Source organism: Rhea americana, unplaced genomic scaffold, assembly GCF_003343005.1.
Source record: "Rhea americana isolate MKP2758 unplaced genomic scaffold, rheAme1 scaffold_97, whole genome shotgun sequence".
NCBI classification, from domain to species: domain Eukaryota; kingdom Metazoa; phylum Chordata; class Aves; order Rheiformes; family Rheidae; genus Rhea; species Rhea americana.
This window is the reverse complement of record NW_028187166.1, coordinates 2,265,657-2,287,781: the sequence shown is the minus strand read 5'-3', so window position 1 is coordinate 2,287,781 and position 22,125 is coordinate 2,265,657. Positions and strand designations below refer to the sequence as shown.

Below are 22,125 nucleotides of genomic sequence, written 5' to 3'. Positions count from 1 at the left end.
CAGGATGGTCCCCATCAGGGGGGACCATATCAGTTGGGCCTTCACCTGCCGCAGTTTTATCCACCTCTCCTGTATCCACCTCCACCTTCTCTGTCCCTCAGTGTAGCCATAGGACATGATCTTAGCAACACCTATAGCTTCTGCTGCTCAGTGCTGGGAGGTGTTATCACACGCTACAGATCTGCATGCTAATCCCTTGCCTTGTCAAAGAAAAGCTGGTTTGGTTAAAACCCAAAGCACATTCCCACCATTATCAAAGCATTTCCTGGCCATCTGATTACCCATCTCTGAGTTTTTGCTTTGTTTATCCTATTAATTCCAACCTCCTCCTCTTCCCCCAACACACACACATACACAATTTCATTTACTGCATCTCTGCCAGCAGAAGCCTCCCCAAAATATCAGGGCACACCACCGATAACTTACACGTGCAGGGAAACCCTCGTGACTAGAGCTTTTTCCTCGAGCAAACATGAGCTCATGATTTTTTTAAGCTCTTAAGGAAAAAAAAATAGAAGGGGAAAAAAAGGAGTGGCACACCCGGGCCGCTCGGTTATCTAACCGGCGGCAGCGCAGCGTGCCCGGCTCCCGGGGCGGCGCGGAGCCCGCCCCGCACCGCCCCGCCGGAGCCGCGCTGCCCCCGCCGCCCGGGCCGGGGCTGAAGCATCCCTGCTCGCAGCCTCCTCTTCCTCGGGCGGTGCGTGTGTGGTTTTTTCTTTTCTTTTTTTTTTTCCCTCCCTTTCCCTCCTCCCTCCCCTCCCCGCTTGCATTTCCTCCCTGCACCTTTAAGAAGCACATTGCTCGCCGGTGGGATGGTGTGTGCTAAAGCTGCACAGAGGAAGTTACGCAGCCCGGATCAGGCACTGAGATAAAAGCTCCGATTGTGATTGAAAGTGATAGCAAAAGGGATTTCAGCCTCGGCATTAACTTGCGCGGGGAGCCGGGGATTGCACAAAGCTCCCCGGCCATCTGCCCTTGGGGCCGGCGAGCCGCGGCGGGGCCGCGCCGCGCCGCGCAGCGCCGCGCTGCTGCCCCCGCCGCCCTCCAGCCGCGCCCGGTGCAGGCCCCGTCCCCGAAGTTCACTTCTGCGCCCGGGACCCGCCGGGAGCCCCGCGCCGCCGCAGCTCCCTCCCGGTAAGGACGTGCAGCGCCGGGCACCGCCGCTCCCGGTCCCCCAGCTCCCCCGACCCTCCGCAGAGCCCCGCACCGGGACCCCCCCCCTCCCCGGAGCCGGGCGCGGCGCGGAGCCCCGCGGTGCCGGAGCGCGGCGGCTCCGCGCCCGCGGCGCCCCGTAACTTTCCCCGCAGGGTGCGCGCAGGGTGCGCGCAGGGTGCACGCCGCGGCGGCCCGCCGCCCCCCGCCAAATTTGCCCAGCGCTGCTGCCGCTGCCGCCTCCAAAGTAACTTCCCGGGGCCGCGCTCTGCGCTCGCAGGGTCTCGCTGTCCCCTTTCCCTGCCTGCAAAGTGGCACCGTCGCCCGTGCAGCGATCCCCCTCCCCCCGGAGTTTCAAAATAAGTGATGTAAAGCCAGAGACGCTCGCGTTGCAGAGACGGCTGTTCCCCGTTTTGCCTACTTTTAACCCAGTCCTTCCATCATCTCCAAGTCCTTTAGTGTGAAAGAAACCTGATGCGAGCTAAAGGGGGGGGGGGGTGAAAGGGGGCATCAGTTTGTCCGGAGCCACAAACGCGCCGAGAGAGAGCAGTAAGCGAGATTCGCAGGTTTTCTGCCGGAGCGCGGCTCTCCTGCGAGCTCCGCGCCGCTGCCCTTGCGGCTCGCTCGCCCGCACCCTGCGCGCACGGCGGGCGGCGCCGAACTTCGCTTTCGAGCGCTCGGCGGGGGAGAGAAGCGGCACGGAAAAAGCAAGGGCAAAAACTGGCGCCCGATCAGAGCGCGCGTTCAGGGGTGCGTGGGGGAGGAATTTCGGAGGCAACATCTCTGAAAGGAAACCACGAACTCCTGCCCTGAGTTCACTTTCTGTACTTAATTCCAGAGCGGAGAGTTGTTACTCAGTATTGCCTCTTTATTTCAAAACTGTGTTAATCCAATAAAAAAAAAAAAAGAAAGAAAAAGAAAAACCTAACTAAGTCGAGATACAATCTAATTTTGTGTTTTTAATACTCTGGCTATCAGTCCCTTGTGATTGCCGAGTACTCTTCAAAGAAATCAAAGAGCATTGATTCCATTTCTTCCCATGAACTGCCGTTTCTTAATAACAACGGGTGAAGATTTACTTGCTAAGGATCAAACCAAATCAAGCAGGGCAAAACCTTCAATTTCAAAAACCTTTCCCTTCCCTGTTTGTGATCTGCCAGCTTATTTTAGAGCAACCTTGTGCAACTGTTTCTGCAAGGAGCTGTAACGTGCCACTGTTGGCACTGCCGACTTCACAGGGAACCAGCATAATTGACTGCCTGCAAATACATTTTCAGGCAAATTTTTATTTCCCTGGGAATCTATGACATTTAGCAAGCATAACAGAAACTAATAGATATTATAGATCCTTTCTTCCTTAGGTTTTTCCCTGACAGCCATTCAAGTGCAAAATGTAATTTTTAAGGCTATGAAAATAGATCCATAAACTTAACAGTGCTGAAGTCCTCATTAAAACTACCCAGCTTGTTTGATATACATTACTGAAGTCTCACCCTCTCCGATGTTATCAGGCAGTTGGCTGTGACCAATTTGATGTAATAATTGGGAACTGACTTGTTATAACTGAAAAGACATCTCTGATGTCAGTGGGACTTAAAAACACTCTGTGTCACACCATTTTATTATTTTTACTACATTTACTCATAATGTAAAAATAGCAGCCAGACTATTCTTTCTTTGGGAGTTTATTCAAGTCCAATGCAGCTATAATAAGCTCTTCTTCGAGAGCTTGTGATGAAGCATGAGAGAGGTTCTCCTTTCCAAACTCATTCATCTCCATCAGAAAACCTTCAACCAAAACGAGGGGAAAGGGAGATGGTAGCACAGCGATATGAACCCCCCAAACATGGATCAATATATCTGTTAACCTGGAGTTTCACATAGTAAAAGAGCTTTGTGAGAAAGCAACTGCAGAACATGCTGTCGAAGCAGACATCTCTAAATTCTGGAGAAAAAGTTGGGGAATCAAATAAAAAGGGAATTATCCAGAGCCAAATTTCTGTTCTGGTTATACACCTCCCACCTTCTCTTATGAGATCTGTCTCTGCTGGAACTAATGCTGAGGGATGACTTGACTTTTCTTTTTCTCTTCTTTGTTGTTTTGTTTTGTAATTACTTAAGATTTTTATAGCTCTGCTGGAAAAAAAAAGAGAGACAAAATTGCAGAATTGTTCTTTAACCTGAAATGAATACTGGGGAGGTCATTGCTCTCTGTATATTAGGTGAACCTTAAATGTTATTAGTTCTTTCAATTGTTTTTTATTAAATGTTATTGTTCAGATAAATCATATGTGGGGCTGCTGGACAATGTATCTGTCTCTCCAGCTGTCTTACTTATTTGCTTATCTTTTTTTTAATACTATCAATTTGTCTGTCTGTCCCTGGCCTGTGTCTGCATATTCTCCACCTCTTGTTCCTTCTTGATATTATTTAAAGACCCATTAGAGCTATTGTTGTCCAGCTGCTGCTAAAAATCAGATACCTTTAGTGGGGCAGCACTCCCACCAATCTCCCAAACAACAGACCTGCCATAAGCATCCTACTATGGATTTCTTTTATTAAAGTTGTATATCTCCCTTTTACAAAACCCCGGCTTGCGCCTCAGGAAGCCCAGCCGAGGTCTGCGCTTGTCCTCGGGCACTCGCGCGCWCACAAGTCTGGTTGCTCCAACTGTCCCCCCTGCTTTGTCCCAGCTAATTTGTTTTTCAATCTGTTGCAGGTGGYGCCTGCTGATGAACTCCCCCTTTCCCCGGGGATGAAAGGGAAACAAGCCCTCAGGTAGCAGCGGGGCCRGCGGCTGAAGGCTTGGGAACTTGCCGCTAAGTTGCCAAAAGGCACTGGCGGACGGAGACCGCCGTATGCGAGCGCCTCGCCACCACCGCACGAAGCGGGAGGAAAAGCGAGCAAGGCTGACATCGCTCGTGTCAATCAAATGACCGCGAAAGAGCCTGCTCAGACCACCTGCAGATGCTGCCACCCAACGCAGTAAGGTCGATGCAATCATCCCTGGGAAGAAGGGAAGTCTAGCTCCAAAGAGTCTCTCTTGTCAGAGTTGTATTGATGAGCAGATGCTATTTTTATTTTATGAATTAATGTTCAAAAAAACCAATAATTATTTAAAGCAGACCACAGGTTAAAGCACTCCACACAGCAACGCATTTGCAGCAGATGAGAAGGTTGCTGAAAACCTGATCCAGCACCATCTTGCAGCCTCTCCAATTTACTCCTATCAAATTTCATCAGCAACTCAGAACTTGATCTTTCTATTGATTGACTGGAGTCACCTCTAGATATTTTCATGCTGATTTGGAAGCCCTTTCATACAATAAGAAGGGGAACAATGAGGTTAAGGAAGACTTTTGASCACTGATGAGCAATTTAACCAAAACTTTCCAAATCAAGTGATTTGCAAATTTAGCTTCTGCCTTGAGAGCAGCTTTCAGTGTCTGAACACAACGTGGAGAGCGGGGTCATTCCTATCATCACCTGGATCTCCTTAGAGTGGATCACTTTTAGATGAGGAGTTTCCATGCTGATCCTGAGAGCAACCCCTAGCCCAGTAGCTGCCTTTCTCGGGACTCTTGGTGCTTCCCTTGCCCGGGGATCCGGCCCTCGGTCCCAGCTGCCATGCCGTACCTGGTTGCTCTCCTTTTGCACTGTCTGCCCCTGGCCATGGGACAATATGACATTTGCAAGTCCTGGGTGACCACGGATGATGGCCCATCATGGGAGTTCTATGCTTGCCAACCCAAGGCCATGCGGATGAAGGATTACGTGACAGTAAGAGTGGATCCAGCAGGAATCACTTGTGGGGACCCGCCCGAGAGATTCTGCACTCACGTGAGTATTCCCCTCCTTTTTTGACGCGTTATAATGGGCTCTGCTGTGGGCGGCCGGAGACGCCGAGACGAAGGACGTCTCAGTTTGGAGCGGCAATCCTGGCYGCCGCCTTGTGCTCTCGGCCTCCCGGGCTGCGAAAGGGGCCGGAGGCGCCTGGCCCGTCCCCGCGCCGTGCCCAGAAGCGGTCGGCCCACGAGCAGGGGATGGCGCCGCCGCGCTAAGGGACGAGTCGAGGGGCGCGCGGGGTGGCCGAGCGGTGGTCCGGGAGGGTGAGGTCGGTGTTTCCAAAAAGCGCAGCCCCTCCCGTGAGGGCATCACCGGCGTCCCAAAAGGCTGCGCAGTCCAGGGGACTCGCGCCAACACTGGGAGTTTTCCCGAGGCGGCTGCTTCGCCCTGCGGGTCCAGCAGCGAGGGACGGGAAGGTGGAGCCCAGCGTGGCCCACGTGTGCGGGAGCTCGCGGAGAGCAGGCTCACAGGCAAGTCCCCGAAACCCCGGCTCCCCCGTGCTGCTAAGCCTCAACACAAAGAGGCCCTGCGGACAGACTCTCGCCCTTGTAGTTAAAATCTTTAACTTATTTTCCCTTAAATATTAATCATTGCCTTTTATTCAGTGCACCACAAGGCTCCACAGGAGCATTTGATTTATAATTCACGAGYCTTTGCGTTGCTGAAGGGAGTCGAGGGGTCAAAACAAATAGCAAAACAAGATGGCTGTAGAGTCCACTCTCAAAGGCACCACCGCAGTGGTCCAAACCCCCATGTTTAAGGCATAGTGACAAAGCCAGTCYGTACCGGAAGGGCTTCCCTTAGGGCGACCACCCAGCGAGGACTGGAACCTCTTGAAAAGGTCCACCAGCCTAGGGCGTGAGACGAGAAGGCGAGTTCTCTCCTGCCCAAACGCGTAGAAGAGGGGAACGGACCTGAGATCCCCTTGCCAGCACTGTCTAAGCGTATGCTGTGAACCCAGGCAACCTGTGAACCCGTGCCTCAGTTTCCCCATCTAGAAAATTCATGGCCTAACCAACAACCTTGGGCTGCTTTTGAAAATCCAAGAGGAAAAAAAAAAACCACTGCTTTGCCATCAAGAGGAGCCAAGCACTAATGATCACCAAGTCACGATGACACCGGTGTTTRCCCAGTTCTCTCCAACCTAAGTGGTCTCGTTAGAACCAGAGAGGATCCCCCCTCCGCCCCCCAACTCCACGTGGCTATCAGCTGTTCCCCTTAAACGAGCACTTGAGAGGAAGGCTCGAGCCCAGGGTGGCGGATAAAACCRCTCACTGTTGCCAGGTCGGTCCAGCTGCCCCGACTGGCTGCAGAGGGATGAAAAGGGCGACGGCAGCTCAGTTCGCTGCAGCCGTTTGCAGATGCGCTCCAGCTACCATTGCTCGAGACGTCAGCTTTACCGACCTCCAAGGAAGCAATCGTCTCCTTCTACCTTACCAAACTTAAATTAGCTCTCTACATCTCTCRATTCAGTCAATACTTAGCTTAAAATATTTCTATTCTGGGTAACGGCAGTATTTCCTCGTAGCGTACGATTGCCAAGTGCCGTAAGAAACCCCGTGCGCAGCCGTGAATGAGTTACCCGAATGCAARACACGGATTTGCCTCCCTGTCCCTGCCTCACCCCCGAGGCAGCGCRTCCGGCCCGGGACTCCTTCGCGAGCCAGAAACCGGGCAAAGCCCCGGGTACGTTTGCCAACGAGGAAGCAAAGCGGGAACAGAAGCAGCGCAGGGCAAGTTATCTTCTGGATTTAGGGGTAGGTTTGTGACACGCAGGAGGCGGCGAGCGCGCCCCGCGGCTCTGAGCGCGCCGGCGCCGGGGAGGAGCCGCCGGGTCGAGGACTCGCAGCGACGCCGCGGGGCGGTCGCGCAGGCGCCTGCGGGCCGCGCGGGAGGCGGCTGAGCCCCGTCCTGCCTGCGCGTTGCGTTGCGGCGGTTTCGAGGCTGCGCCCCTCCGGCRGGGCAGCATTTTGCTGCTCGTTAAAGTCAGGAGTTTTGCTCACACGGGGCTCGAGCCTCCTCCCGCCCGAGGAACGAGTCGCGCGCTGGCAGGGAGGGGGGGGAGCAGCAGGATGGATAAAAAACCCGAGCGGACGGARAACCTCGGCTGCGGGCTAGCGGGGAACGGACCTTTTAACCGCAGGTGCCGAGGGAAGGGTGAGACTGCAACGATCACACCCAGCGCGTGGCGTAAATCAGCCGAGCGCGGGGCTCGGACGAGGGGCTTCCCGTAGGAAAAGGCACTGCTCGCCCGCGGCGAGTCGCCCCGGCTCGCGGGGGGGGAGGCGAGAAATTGCGCGCTGCTTTGCCGTCGAACGCGCCCGGGGGAGCGGGTCTCGGGGCAAGCGGACAGGCTGAGGCGCTTCTTTGGTATCGAGCGGGGGCCTTGGAGGATTTCGCTTGCAAGCTTTGGTGTTTTGCCTTGCACGCACGATTCTTTTTTTTTTAAAAGGAGGTTTCCAGGCAAGCGCACACCCACCGCCCCTTCCCTGCTCCGAACGCGTTTGCGGCTCGGGAGTTTCCGCGGCTCGGCCCCCCGCAGCTCCGCAGTGGCGGGACGCGGAGCGGGTYGAGCTCTTAGCCCRTATGGATGGGGCCGGGGTGTTTTTRTTTAGCRTCCRCGCTCTYTCGTCAGSTAATAGAGTGCGTCGATTTTGGCACAGGGACAGAAAGGGAAAAGCTTTATTTATTTATTAYATGTTYGGCCAAATTTGATGTTGGGTGTAAGCTACGGGTTCTCAGCTCAACTTTGAGTGACTTGACTTGTAAGGTTTGTACTGAAGAGCGAATTTCTCTTATGAGACCAGCTGATGCAATTGGGAAAAGCAGACAAACCTCTGGCCACAGAAAYGCTTTTCCTTAAGTTCTTATAGCTCGTTTAACACACACCTCCACCGAACCATATCTTTGCACCTTTGGTTAGGTGCAAATAAAGACCTGGGGGTTACCAAAATGAAAATCAACCTTCCTAAAGTTGGAAGGGAAAGGCAGTTGCTTCCGCAACGCTCTTCCGAAGGCATGGCTAAAGACGCAGCACGATCTAGCAGTTAAAGGGTGCGGTTGCCCCTTCTGGGTACCCTGAGCAGAGACAGAAAATAAAAGGAAAACCAAAACCAAACAACCAACAAGCCCCGCCAAAGCAGCGGACCCTCCAGGCATGTTAAATTACTACCTGGAAAATATTCCCATTTTCCTAACGTGGCCTGGAGACGCCGCTCTGGCCGCCCGCGTCAGGACGGACGCTTCCCGCGCGCCGAGCGCACCCGTGGCACCCCGCTTCCCAGCACCGGCTCCAGGGCCGCTGCCCGCTCCCAGCAAATTCCAGCCTGCCGCAGGGCCGAGTCCGGCTGCCGCAGGGGCTCGGCGTTACGAGACGCGGCGGCTTTGCAGGAAAGGGAGGAATAAGGTTCAGCTTCCAATTAGAGCGCTGAGCAAACGGGATTTCCCTRCGCAGTCCACAGCAATTTCCTTAAATGCCCGGTTTGGGATTCATCTCGTTGTAAAGTGGGATATTGCTCTGCTAACAAGAACAGTTTCAACTCACTGATGGAAGAGACACAGTGATAAAAATCCAGCTGTCAAGTAGGTTTAATTGGCGTGGTGAACTGGAAGCTTCCCTCCCTCCAAAAGGATGGGAAGGAGACTGCACTACTGCCYGGGAAAGGTTTGCTCTCCAAAGGGAGCAGCAGGCACGTGGCAAAGGCTGGGAAGCGCTTTGGCCGGAGCCAGGAGACCAGCTCCTAAAGCACGTTTTACACACACACGCTCATACAGCGACACCAGGTACTATGTTTTTCCTAAGCAAATTTTGAAGCCTAAAGGGTTGAGGAAAGTCTCTCCTGCTTTCTTTTTAAAATCTTTATTATATTATGTAGCAAAGAAATGATTTCCTATTAAACTTGAAAGGGAATTCTCCCTACAGACAACGATATTCCAGTGGGAAGGAATGCTTTCCTACCACAGCCCGTTGTCCGTAAAGGAAGCTTAATTTTAGCCTTTCAGGGAGCTTGAATTATAACGTCAGACCCCAACTTGACCTGTTTACCACCAGGATTTTGAGCTCTGGGGTTTTTAAGGTCCCTGCAGAGCCTCGGCCGCTCYGTGGTGCCCTTCGTGTGACAGCCCCGCACGGGGCCACCGCGTTTGAGCTGCCGGCTGGGAAGCCACGGTCACACCAACCCCTTTGCTGATCCGTCCGAAAACCGCCTCTGCCCAAACACCCRAACTGCTCCAGCAGCATCAGCAGCGCCCAAACTCGGCGCGTGGCTGCGCAGCCGCTTGCCGCAACGCGTGGGCGATCGCTCACCTCTCCCAGCGGCACAGTCCGAGGGATTTAAAGACCACCCTGAAGCTGCACCCTCGGGGCACGGGACCGCGAGGTTGCAGCGGACTCAGTGTCGCACGGGTCCGGCCCTTTCCCTCGGTCCTTGCCGGCCCTCAGTGCGGCTGTCGCATCCTTGCGGATGCTGCTCCCACCTAGAGCCACCCCTACGGCACGTGGCAAAACACACCCGGGCGCCGCTTTGGGTGGCCAGTCCTCACCTTGTCTTTTTTTTTTTTTTTTTAAACAGCAGGACAAAATTTGGGCAGATGTCCAAGTCTGGCCATGCTGCCTCGACCTCCTGCGCCCGGCCTGCCCAGAGCCCCGCCGGCGCTGCACCCGCCGCGGCGGGGCCCCGAGGTTAACGCGTTCCTCCGCGTAGGCACGGATAAAGCCGCTAGATACCAACCGTGCGAGAGCAAAGCAGTCGCAGCGGCRGGGCCGGGCCGGGGCRGCCCGGGGGCACCCACCGGCGACGAGCTGCCCCCCGGGGCAGGGGTGGCGGGATCGCGTCTGGGAACGCTCTGCTCGCCGCCGCCTTCCCTCCGCCGGCCTCCGCGTCCTGCCCTCCCCCACGGAGACCAGCCCGGCCTCTTTCGCAGAATTAAATATTAATAGGAGCGTAGCGAGCCTCTCGGCCAAGGCTGTCCGTATCGAGCTTACGCGGCGCACAAGCTTTTAGAGAGCAGGACGCTTTTCCTCCTTCCTAAGCGTTTTCTGAGCGCTGAATCGATACTGCACTTAGTGCCCAGCGCGCGGGTGGGTTTCTCGTGCTCCTTCGGGCAGGGTCCGCGCACGGAGGTTTCCCTGCAGCCAGGCGCCGGGTTTAGTCTGGCAAAGCGGGGCCAGGGCTGGATCCAAGCGGCTTAATTTGGGCGACGAGCTCCAGCGAAGGGGCCCGGGAAGAGCAAAGCGCCTCTCGGGCGCGGAAATCTCGCTGCACCCGGGCCGGGCACGTGGCTCCCGGGAGCCCGGGGCGAAGCCTGCGCTTGCTCCCGGCCTCGGTCTGCCCCGGAGCCGGAGCCGGAGCCAGGGCTGCTCCCCCTGGGCTGCTCCCCCTGGGCTGCTCCCCCCAGGCTGCTCCCCCCGGGCTCCCCTGCGCGGGGACGGAGGCGGCGAGGACGGGCTCCGATTCCCGCGCTCGCAGCCGTCTCCGCCGGCGAGTTACGCCGCTTGCCAGCTGCTGGAAATAATCGCTGTAAATTAATTACGCTCGTCTCACCCCTCTGATCCCTCCCAGCCTGGGAAGAGAGTGAAAATTAATTGTCAGAAAATATTTCCAGTTCTCCGGGAATCCCGTCCCGGCCGCTGGCAGGTTATGGTTTACGCCCTGAAGCACGAGGCTCAATTACCCCCCAAAGCTATTTTTGATCATGAAAAATCACCTCGTCTTTACACAAACACGGGCAGAGCTGTTGACCCCCTAAGTCAGAAGCAGCGAGAGTAAAAACAGGAAGGAAGGAGAAAAGCCGGGAGAATTTCCCGATTCCAGCCCCGAGGAGGGCCGGGAGCGCCCGTCCCGCGCGGACGCCGGCTGCGGGCGCGAGCGGCGCTCGGGGCTGCCTGCGCGTTAGCGGCGACAGCGCCTCTAATCCCGGGATTAATCCGGGGCGGACGCGGCCGAGAGCCGAGGAGAGAGAAGCAGCAAAGCGCACGCGCCGGAACGGGCGCTTCGGCTCCAGCCTGCGGCCGGCCTCCCCGAGCGGGCGAGCCCAGCCTCGCGCCGGAGCTGCCCCCAAGAAGAGAAGGGCCGACGGGGCCGGCAGGCGCACGCGAGGATTTTGGTCGGCGCGGTTGTTTTTGCGCCATCCGATGGAAATCCGGTCCCGAGTTCAGCGCTTTGTCGCTGTCCTCAGCCGCGCGGGGACTTTGCAAATCTAATCGGCTCCGTGGCAAAGCTGGAAATCAAAGGCGGGGGCGGAGGGACCCGGTGACCCGCGGCGCGGCGCGAGCGTTGAGGGACGGCCGCCTGGCTGGGGGGTGGAAATTCGGAGCGAGGTTACGTGCCCGGGGCGTCCCCAGAGCGAGGGGAGGAGGTTTCTGTGCCGCTGCCTTCCCCCCTCGCACCGGCCATCGAAACCACTCCAAAACCAAGCTGGCTTGAAGGCCAGCAGAACGCCGACTGCTCGCYGCTTTTGCCCCGTAACGCTTGCGCTGCTCAGCAAAACTTCCCGCTGGGGCCGATAAACCTCTACGGGGCRGAGGGGAAACGTCGCCTAGAAAAGCCCAGGGTCTGAGATCTCGCATTTCCCACCCGAGAGCCAGTTTGGGGGACCAAAAGCACTACAGGAACAAGGCCACGGAAGCAGCCTACGCAATAGCGCAGATGTTTGGCCCAAATCAGTGCATTTAACTTTTTTCCCCCCTCTTTGACAAAAAATAAAATAACATAAAAAGCCAAGAAAAAGGCCAAGGCTTTTGTTTAGGCCTCAACCTAAAAAAAAAAATGTTTTCACCAAGCAGAACAGACCCCTGAAAGCGGAGCAAGCCTGGAGACGTTCCCGCAGCCAAGACGAGAGATAAACAAATCAGACCGGGTTACGAGAGCTCTGATTACATCTCAGGCCAAGCTGTATAAACTTCTACATCATCCACTTATTTTTCATGGCTCACATCTTTTTTTCTTTTTTTTCCCCCTAATATTAAGTATTTTTCTTCATCGTGCAGCTAGTGTTTGTAGTTTCTTTCCAGTTTCCTTTTGGCATGGAGCTCTACTAAAGGCTGCAGTTTTATTTCTGTGCAGCTTTCACCATTCACAACAGATGTCTCGTTTATTTAAAATATTCAACAGCTTAATGATTAATAAAGCAATTTCACCTACAAAAATATATGATTTTATGCTGGGARGCTTAAAAACGGCATTATCTGCCAGGAAAAAAAAAAATCAAAACAACTTTGTACACTCCTTAAGAGCCCTAGAAACCAGCTGGGTTTTGCCAAACCTCGTGCTGGTGCGGATCCCCTGCCCRCTCCCTGGGCAGGGGCCAGGCACCGTTTTCAGAGGTGCTGAGCCCTCCCGGCCAAGTGCCGTCAGTGGAGGGAGACAAGACGGCAAGGGGGCTGCTCCCCGCAAGACGCAACCCTAAATCACACCAACCCACGCGCCTCGGACCCGCCCTTGGCGTTCGCGGCAGATGTTCTGCACGACCTGAGCGCGGACACCGGGCAGGGCTAACCCCCGGGGCTGSATCTGCAGCTGGCCAGGCGCCTCTCCGGGCACCGCGGCGCCTCCGGACACCCGTCGCTTGCTCTCATGACTTGTCCTCAGCTGCACTCCTGCCTTTTGCCTCCGGGGCTTGGCCACTTTGGGCCAGGAGCTCAAGCTAAGCAAGGCTACATCACTTTGGTGCACACACACACAAAAAGAGCAGCCAGAAGAGCATGCAGGAGAGTTGGAAACCTGCAACATCTAGTTGCTGTGAGGACATTCACGACTGATTTAATAGCATGAGACTCAAAGTGAACTGTTTTATTTTAAGCTTGCTGAGACCAAGTTTGACTAGCTAATGCATTCTGACTTTTATACTGAAGACGTAAATATCTCAAGACTCTGGACAGATTCTTTGGAGGACACATGGTTTGGATGAGGAAACCAGATTCAAAAATAATACCTGGAATTGTTTCAACAGTGCTTTAACCAATCTTACGAGGACCAACGGAGCAGCCAAAGTATGGCCATCTGTTTCCGTTCTTCCCTGCCCTCCAGGCTGACTCCAAACCACCCCACCATTAGAAAACATATTGAGCATCCCRAGGAGGAAGGACATTTCAATAAGCCAAACCCCAAAAAGGAACACTTCATTTTCACAGAGGAAGCTATAGGTAATGTGACTCACTCCGTGGCTTTTGAGGCCCTTCCCACCTATCAGCATTGTCACTTAGAGGTTATTCTCCTTTGTTTGCCCTGTAACAACTGATGCACAGATATCCAAACCATATGCCCTCCTAAGTGTCAAGTCAGTTAAGGACATCTTTGGTCTTGCTGTTTGCTGAGTTTTGTGGATTTATGCTGAGCAGAGATCGTGCATCTACCTCTCCCTTTTCTGTGGGACAAGTCTATGGGCAATGGGCAGAGTTTTGCTCTGCTTCCCCCTGTGCTTGCCACACCAGGTTGCATGCTGGAGCCCTCCTGGCTAGGCACGGTGCTTTTATCCTGGCTTCTGCAGTGTCAACTCCGTCCCTCCGGATGAAGAAGCTCAAAGAGGGACCATGCTTGCCAGACCATTCATTACCTGCTCCCAGACTTGCACCACCTCCTGCCCACTCCACCCTTTGCCATTGCAGGTGTTGTCTTGCACATCCTAACTGGTTTAGCTAGTGTTTGGTCCTTCCCAACCACCAAATCCTTCCCTCATGWAGTTTGGCAACGGCCTCATAAGGAAGCCTTCAAAGAAAGCCTTGATGGTGGTGCAGCAGGGGACTGCTCCTAACTCTGAAGGCAAAGCTGGCCTGTATGGCTACCCTGGGGCCAACCAGAGCAGCAAATACTCAAAGGAAACTCAAATTAACCCAGCTTTAAGTGCTTTGGCAGCTCTGAGTGCTGCTGCACTCAGTGCAAGCGCAGCCCTGGCAAGGGTGCTCTTGCCAGCCCAGTACACACACTCAGCCCTTGCTGGTGCAGAACTGCTCTAAGCAGCAGCCTCAGTCTCTCGGCAGCCTCCTGCCGCAGCCGTGAGCCTCGTGCCAGGTCCCTGCTGGCCRATGGATCAGCCACACGCCAGGAGGCCACCTGGCTGCCACTTCCTTCAGACAGGAGGTGAAAATGGAGGTCCAAGATGGTCTTTTCAGGACCGACCTGTTAAACCACCTGTGCGACCGCAGGTTCGCAGTAGGACCATACTGCGGCGCAGTATGTTGGCTYAGCACAGGAAAAGGTGCTAAAACCCCCCTAGCTTCCACTGACATGGATTTTGCTTCCTTTCCTACCAGCGAGCACTGCAAAGCCACGCTAAAAAGCAGCTCTATCCCCCAGCAGGAAGCTGGGTCTCATTAGCAGAGAAAACCAATTCCCCTGAACGTGACAAGTCAGAAGTGTATATTAAATATGTCGATACATTTTTTGTTGTTGCTGTTAAACCCTRCTCCAGAACAGCATGTTACAGCAGCAGAGGATCTGCACGGGGTGGCTCAGAGCCCCATATACCCTGGCTTGCATCCTGCCCCACTTGTGGGGCTTCTCGCCTCTTTGGGAAGAGAGCAGGGGGAGCTGGGCAGGTGTCRGCGCAGTGCTTGTGTCCTTGCAGGCACACGTTTGAGAACGTGCTAGGGTTGAAAATGGTGCAAGTTTTGCCCCTTTTCACCCAGGGTCGAACCGGCTGAGGCAGAGCTGGGCTGCTTTCARGAGCTGCATCACCCGTATCACAGTTCTGCCAAGGCAGCTCAGCTGGTTTCACTGCTGGGCTTGGCGTGCCTGGTGCACGCGTGCTACAACCCAGGGTGTATTTACAGATGCCCCCTTCCCCCAACGCCGCGGCTTCATCCGCTGCGAAGCAGGCTGGTGCTCGTGTGCAGATCAGCTGCTCAGTATTTCGCTTTATCCCCTCTGCTCACTGAGCAGCTCTCTGCTTTATTTACAGCGTGSTACTCCAGCACTGCTCTGAAGACAGAATTATTTATTTCCTCCTGGGCTTTGCTCAGCTTCTCAGCGCCGCAGCCTCCGCACGCTTCGGTCGCTCGCGCTCCACACATGTCTGCGGGTCTGGGAAGGCACGACGGGCCCGTTTTACGGGCACAAACATGGGACAGAGCTCCAAGCAGCTTCCCGTACTTCTGGCTGCCCAACTGGAGATGGCACAAGCCAGATTTTTAAGAAGTACCTCACATGCACATCAACAGCCACATCGAAAGCACATCCTCGGTCAACACCACACCTGCAAGCCCTCATTTTGCAAGTCAGCTTCCCTCCTCTCCTTTCTCCAAGGGCGTAAACCAGGCTCCCCAAAAGCCACATAGCCGCATGGGGAGAGTTCAGCTTCCACAGCTTGTCCAGCTTGAAACAAGCCCATTTCAGAGACTGGTGCCCACYGCCAGGCAACAACATCCTGCACCCCAACCACCACACCAGCCCTGCAGGCACGCACGCCCAGAGCACAACCCACCCAGAGAACAGACCACAGAGCCACTCCAGGCCTTACCTYGCAAGTCTGCCGTGCTCAACAGGACCTTCCCTGCACCCCAGCAGCCTCCTCTCCTCTATCCATCAGCCCTGAGCAGCTCCAGCTGCTTTATCAGCTCCTCTCGCTGCCAGGTGGCTTAGCCTCCCAGGGGACAGGTCCCAGCTCTGCCGCAGAGCCCAGCGTCCCACTGGTGCCTCTGCTTCCCCCAGTCCTCTGGATCTGGRGTCTGAGAGGGAGGTAAAATGACAGTAAGAAGTAAAGAGAAGCCTTATGTACAAAAAAAGATGTATAGCCTGCTGTGGACCCCTGCAGAGCTTCTCAGGGGGGTAGGAGCCTCTGCTGCACAGCCCCACTTCATTCCCCAGACAGGTCTGAGCTACACGGGGGCCGGGGCAGGGGCTGCAGGGAAAAGGAGCCTGTGCTTAAGGGCTTTAACACACAGCTGCAGGTGCAAGAAACCCACAGACGTAACCCTGACGTGCACATCCAAAACTTTCAACATTCGGTTGTGTTATGCCCTTAATGATACGCCCTTAATGCAATTCAGCACATGACGCGCATGCGTGTGTGTCACTGCCAGATGCAAAAGCTCGATCATGCAGTGCCACACATGGGCACCGCGATCCCTGCGCGTGGTCCCGGTGCCCAAGCCTGTGAGCAACGAGTGACACAGCGCGAGTGGCAGTAGACACTGTCATCTGGATAGGAGGAGACATCCTTGGTGGTGGGGCCCCTGGGGACCGGCGAGGATCATTGCACCTCTCGCCTCCAGCCCGGGAAGCTGGTGCGGTTTGAGAAGCGGCTGGTCCCCGGCTGAGCAGCAGGAACGCCAGATGCACATGGCAGCGCAAAATTATGTAACTTCATTTCTGCAAAGAAAGACGTTAACTCAGATTACCTTGTACTTGCCACAGGGTAAGAGCACACGTACAAGCAGCAAACACAAATYGCTAGGAAGTGTGTTCAGCCTGCAGGATTCCTGGGTCCCCTTCTGGGTATGAGAGAGGTGGCACAGGGTCATCCACCCATTTCCTCCCCCTTTCTGTTCCTCTTTGCAGGTCCTTTCCAGGTCAGCCTTCTGGTTATTTTGGGCAGGATAGTCTCCTCGGGGTGTGCTTTGAGGACAGCACACTGCGAGCACAAAGCAGGGTCTCTGCTCTCTCTGCTACTGCCTGATCCAGCTCGGGAAAACTGGGCGTCCTTTCTGCAGCTCTGCTGGGCTGTGCTCGGAGAGGCTGTGGGGATGGTGCCTCCCCAGCTCGTTCAGCGTTAGGAGCTGATGAAGGCGCAAACATGCATAGTAAAGCTGGCACTTTGGGGAATTTTAGCCATTCAGTTCCTGCAAGCGTGAACTGCCGCTTTCCATAGGCTCATATCTCGGCCAAGCATAAGTGAAGTTTCTCAGAGACTGTCTCGGGGAATGTGCTTTCTATGAAAATCCCCCCCTTGCCAAATTTAAAGGCCCTTTCCCAAAGGGTCTTTCAAACGAAACAGCTCAGTCAGTCTTATGACAAAGGCAAATCCACATGTTATTGTTATAAATTCATTCTCAGAAAGAGCATCATGCAGAGCCAGACCCCCGGCACGCTCCACTTCAGCTGAACAGTTAACATTGGCAAACGTGAACACAGCTTAAAACAGTAACTGGGCAAGTCGGGCCACGCTGCTGCGAGCTCCGGGCGCCTGCGATGCCCCCGCGTTGCCTTCTGCTCTTGTGACGGTTGTTGTTCTTCCAGGAGAACCCGTACCTGTGCAGCGACGAGTGCGACGCCTCCAACCCGGACCTGGCCCACCCGCCCAAACTCATGTTTGACACGGAGGAYGAAGGGCTGGCTACGTATTGGCAGAGTGTGACGTGGCGCCGYTACCCAGAGCCGCTGCTAGCTAACATCACGTTATCCTGGAATAAGAGCATCGAGCTGACGGACGACATCGTSATAACCTTTGAGTACGGCCGGCCCACCATCATGATGCTGGAGAAGTCCCTGGACAACGGGAGGACTTGGCACCCATACCAATATTACGCAGATGACTGCATGGAGGCATTCAGCATGCCAGCACGGAGGGTCAGGGACCTCTCTACCACCAGTGCCAACAGGGTCCTCTGCACAGAGGAATATTCCCGCTGGGCGGGCTCCAARAAGGAGAAGAACGTCCGCTTCGAGGTGAGGGATCGCTTTGCCATCTTCGCTGGCCCAGACCTGAAGAACATGGACAACTTGTACACCCGGCTGGAGAGCGCCAAAGGCCTGAAGGACTTCTTCACCGTGACTGACTTGAGGATGAGGCTGCTGAGACCGGCCCTCGGTGGCACCTACGTGCAGAGGGAGAATTTGTACAAGTACTTCTATGCTGTCTCCAACATTGAAGTCACTGGCAGGTAACGGCAGCTGTATTTTTTTGGGTGTCTCTTCTCGGAGGGATGAGAAGAGGGTTACTGTTAGAAGAGTAAGCCATCAGCATTTCTGTCAACCGATGAGATTATTAGCCCAATATTTCTCCCTCTAATACTCTCTCTCCCAAGCCAGGATAGCATCAGGAGTAAAACAGCTGTGTCCTTGCAGTGAGCAGCTCGGGCACTCACAAGGTAACAGCAGGAGCATCTGACGAGGGCGCTTGTGTCCTTGCTGGAGCCGATGCAGTACGGAGGGAGCTCGAGCACAGCTTGCAACAGGGGCAACGATGGGAAGGTCTGAGTTTGATTTCCCTTTTGTATCCAGACACACTCCTTCAGCCTGGCTGGGCTACTGCCCGCTATATCCCATCCTAATATGTGATAAAGCACTTGGAAATGAAAATTAGGCACAAGTGGCTCTCCTTCACCCCCCCTCCAAGGGCTCTCTGCCCTGGAGGGCGAGAGGGCTCAAAATCCTGTGCGAGGTTGGGCTTGTCCCTCACTTTCTCCCATTGCAGTACCCTCCTACCCTTGAGATATGTTGTCTGACCTCAGACTGTTTAGAGCATGTAGCCCCTACTCAGCTGTGAAGGCCAAACATCCCCCGTGGCGGGTGAGCGTGATGGCATTGCTTGCATCGCAGCTTCCTATGCATTTTGTGTCCCAAGCCAACAGCCCCAGAGGAGAAATCCCTCTGAGAAGCTGGAGGCCCGGAGGATGCTGAGACCTTCCTCCACATGCCCACAGCTCCAGCAGGGCTGGTGGGCAGGATTCGGGGGGGCGGGGGAGAGGGGGCTGCCCCCTCCCGAGCCGTGTGCGCCAGCATGGGCAAGCTCTGCACAGCTCTTCGGGGCGTGCAAGGGGCTCTGTGTAGCGGTGCGAGGAGCAAGACGCTTGGGTCTACCGATGGTACAAGCAGGATGGGGCCTCCTGACTCACCACCAAGTTGTGGGCTCAGGTTGGTGCTGCGGGGTCCCAGCCCCATCAGATGAAGTCGGGGTGAGGCTAAACCCCCGGCAGTTTGGGGGCTGAGGGAGGCAGGAGGGGGGTTGTTTCTCCCAGGTGTTGTCTTTCGTTTCTCTGTGCAATGCCATATGTTATGTTATGACATCAACCGAAAAAGCAAAGTAAGGTGGAAAAATGCCGAGATGGCTTATTTCCCATCCAGCTTGTGGATTCAGCTTGTGTGAGACTTACAGGCAAGAGGGAGGGGGGAAAAAAGAAAGAAAGCAAGCTCCCTGCCACCCAGGCCTCGCTAACAAGGATCACCACAGCGACAGAGGAGCTGTTTGCATCGTTTCCAAACTGCTTGCATCCGAGCTTTGCAAGCAAAAACGTGGCGCAGGTGCCACCAAGACTGGCTTGGAATTTGCTCCAAGGGAGAGGAAGCCATGGCAAGCAATGCGAGAGCCCTTGCAGAGCCGCGGCCGGGCCGGCTGACGAGAGCCTCTCCAGCCGCTGGGTTTGCCCGGAGAGGCGCCGGGCCCACGGGCAGAGGTGGTGGGCAGAGCRCGGCGCAGGGATGATGTTGCAGCAGCGGCAAAACCGCAGCAGTCGAAGCACGGCGTGGGGCCGGCGGACACACATCAATGTGTTCGGGCTTGTTAGGCTCTGAGGCTGTAGCCGGACTGCGGGGTTTTAAGCTCAGGAAGCGGTAAAAAGGGCTTAAATAGTTGATGTGCTCGTGCAGTGACCTTTATGTACTGCRCAGGCCACCCAGGACAGATGACTGTGCCCACAGCACCTTCAGGATACTTGATGCTTTAAGCCACTTGCTAAAATACCGCCGCTGCTGTACGGTGTGCGAGGCCCTGGGGCTCTCGGCAGCCCAGGAATGCTTTTCACCACAAAGACRCTTTATCTTCTCTGTGTCCCTTGTGCAGGATACATCACTTGAGTGTTTTTCGCTTCCTGGCTGTGCTGGTAGGACTCTCCACGAACCGATGTCCACCTAGCTGTCAGCTGTCCTCTCCCTTCCACCCCCACRATCCTTTGAACTCACTGACCAAATTTAGTAACATTTAATAGCAGCAGAGAACCCTTAGAGACATTAAACCTCTACAAATTTTATGAAAACAGGCAGCCAGAGCAGGGGAAACAAATCCATTTGAACACCCCAGGAGTGACARCCTCTATTAGACATTAGAGCACCTACAGAGGCCCACATCCTCCAAACAGCAGTGGCAGGAGACCGAGCACCGGTTCTGCTGGCAGAGGCCCRCTGCTTTGGCCTCCTGCAGAAGAACCGTGATGGAGCAGCTCAACGCAGAGGTCTGGCAACGAGCAAAACCTCYGCAGCCCTCTAGTTTCGGCAAGCGCGGCGTCCTTGGAATTTACCGTTCAGACCCTGGTGGGTGAGYGAAGGTACAGAAGCTCCAGCCAGCTCTGACCTCAGGCTTAATGAGAGAAACTTTTGATTTATTCATCTGTTCTTAGCCACCGTGGGTTGTGCAACGGGTGAGGTAGGGTCAGACTGCAAAGGGCCGCTGGAAGCTGCAATGCTGCTTTTTGCCGGGGACAGAATTGGATGGGTTTGGGTGTGTTGGCTAATTTCTGGAGACCTCCCTCCAGCACTGGCAAGGTGCCCCGTGTGGAGGGCTGCCAGGGCTGCCGCAGCCCGGCGGCGCGCTGCTCGGCTCCGCTCTCGCTCGGCCCCGCTGGGCTGCCCGCGCGGGGACGGAGAGAAGAGGGGAGAAGAGGGCTCTTCCTTGGCTGGGGATAAGGAGCGCTTATAAACCGGCCTCTGCTTCCACCCCAAATGCAAAATGCTGAGCTAAAGCAAGACCCAGCTCTGCACAACTCCAGTGCTCCCTGTCTGCAGCCGTCACTTACTCAGCCTGTCCGCAGGAGACACAAAACTCTTCCTAGGCAGATGGACAGGCAAGAAGCTGCTGTGTGCCCTGGGCTGTCTCCTGCACCACCGATGGCCCGGAGCTGGGCAGGATGGCCTCCTGCGGGCCGCCAAGGAGTCGTGGTGGTTAAGGAAGAGAAGCTTCCTGTGAATTAACCCTCTGCTCCTGTGATTATTCCAGTCCCAGCAAGCGGTTTTGTCGCTGGAAAGCAATCTAATGCCAGCTGTAAGCAAAGCCAGTTACAGCGCAGGGACCGAGAGCAAATTAAATCGTGTGTCTGGCTCAACAAGGGGTGGATCACCGGGAGGAAGCGAGGAGAAATCGATGCAAGACGGACTCAAAGGTTACAGGGGGATGGGGCAAAGCGGCGYGTGGCCAAGGCAGTGCAGGCAGCCGTGGGGAGGCCCCCTGGGCCACCCCTGCCCTGGGGCGCCTGCGCCAGGCGGGCGACGCTTCCTCCCCCCGGTTTCACTGGGACGGCGCTTTGGCTCGCCAGCTCTCCTGGCAGCTGTGGCATCACTTGCCCCCAGACAGCACCAGGGCTTGGGCAGGCAGGAGCATGGCAGAGGCCCCCAGAGCCGCACTGGGGCCACCCCTGCCCTCTCTCTGCACTGTCTCCCCCTGCAGCCTCAGCCGGGTCCGTTTCTCCACTCACAGCCAACAGTTTATTTTTACTCGCGTTTTCTTCTTGGTATCTTTTTCTTCTCCTTTTTTCCCCCCCTTACATCCTGTCCCTATTGATCCACTGAGTAACCGGAGATGCAGAGCATTCGAGCCAGGAATAGCCAGGAGAAAGCCCTTGGCCTGTGCACTGCACGTGTGCCGGGCAGGCAGAAGGGGGGAAGCGGAAAGACTTTTCCCCAGGGATCTCTCCTCACCACTCAGTTCTCCCCTCTGCGCAGCCGTGAGCTCGGTTACCTTCCCAGGAGGCGGTGAAGGAGCTTCTCCTGGCCGTGGCGTCGGTGCGAGGAAAGACGCTTCTTCTATTTCCATTGCACGCCGTGTCCCTCTGGAGTAATTTTTTCCCCTTCGCAATGTCAGTCACCACGGTGYGTGGCAGGGCACGCTCCATCACCGAGACATTAATAAACCCTAATTGGAGTTAATGTGCTATGGCCAGGACACATGGATCCAGTTAGGCAAGATCAGATGGAGAAGTGAGTCAGTCTTGGACTGGTTATGAAGATTGTGCTCCTTCCTCCTCCCCTGCCCCATCATGTGCTCAGTCCATCTGTCTGTCCTGCTGCTGTGAGCAGTCCCTGGAGAACCAGAGGAGGAGCGAGTGTTACTCATCACGGAGCAGCGTGCAGGGAGCAACGGTGCCTCCCCTCTGGGGCCTTGCTCAGGCCAACGAGTGGTCATCAAGCAGGGGTGATGTTCAGCTTCACAGCTCTGCGGTTCTCTCCTCTCTTCACAACCCGTTGGCTTTCTGTRGGTTTGCAC

At 55.4% G+C, this 22,125-nt stretch overlaps 1 protein-coding gene across 2 annotated transcripts in view; it reads left to right on the top strand.

Moving 5' to 3' along the window:
• The first annotated feature begins 1,054 nt into the window (after positions 1-1,054).
• The window catches only part of NTNG2 (netrin G2), a 41,101-nt gene continuing 20,030 nt past the window's right edge, over positions 1,055-22,125 (top strand). For both annotated transcript variants that reach the window (XM_085325224.1, XM_085325225.1), the window contains exons 1-3: positions 1,055-1,134; positions 3,872-4,992; positions 17,172-17,815. In XM_085325224.1, the coding sequence (XP_085181350.1) occupies positions 4,780-4,992; positions 17,172-17,815 (857 nt within the window). In that variant the 5' untranslated portion in view covers positions 1,055-1,134; positions 3,872-4,779. The remainder of the gene's footprint in view (positions 1,135-3,871; positions 4,993-17,171; positions 17,816-22,125) is intronic.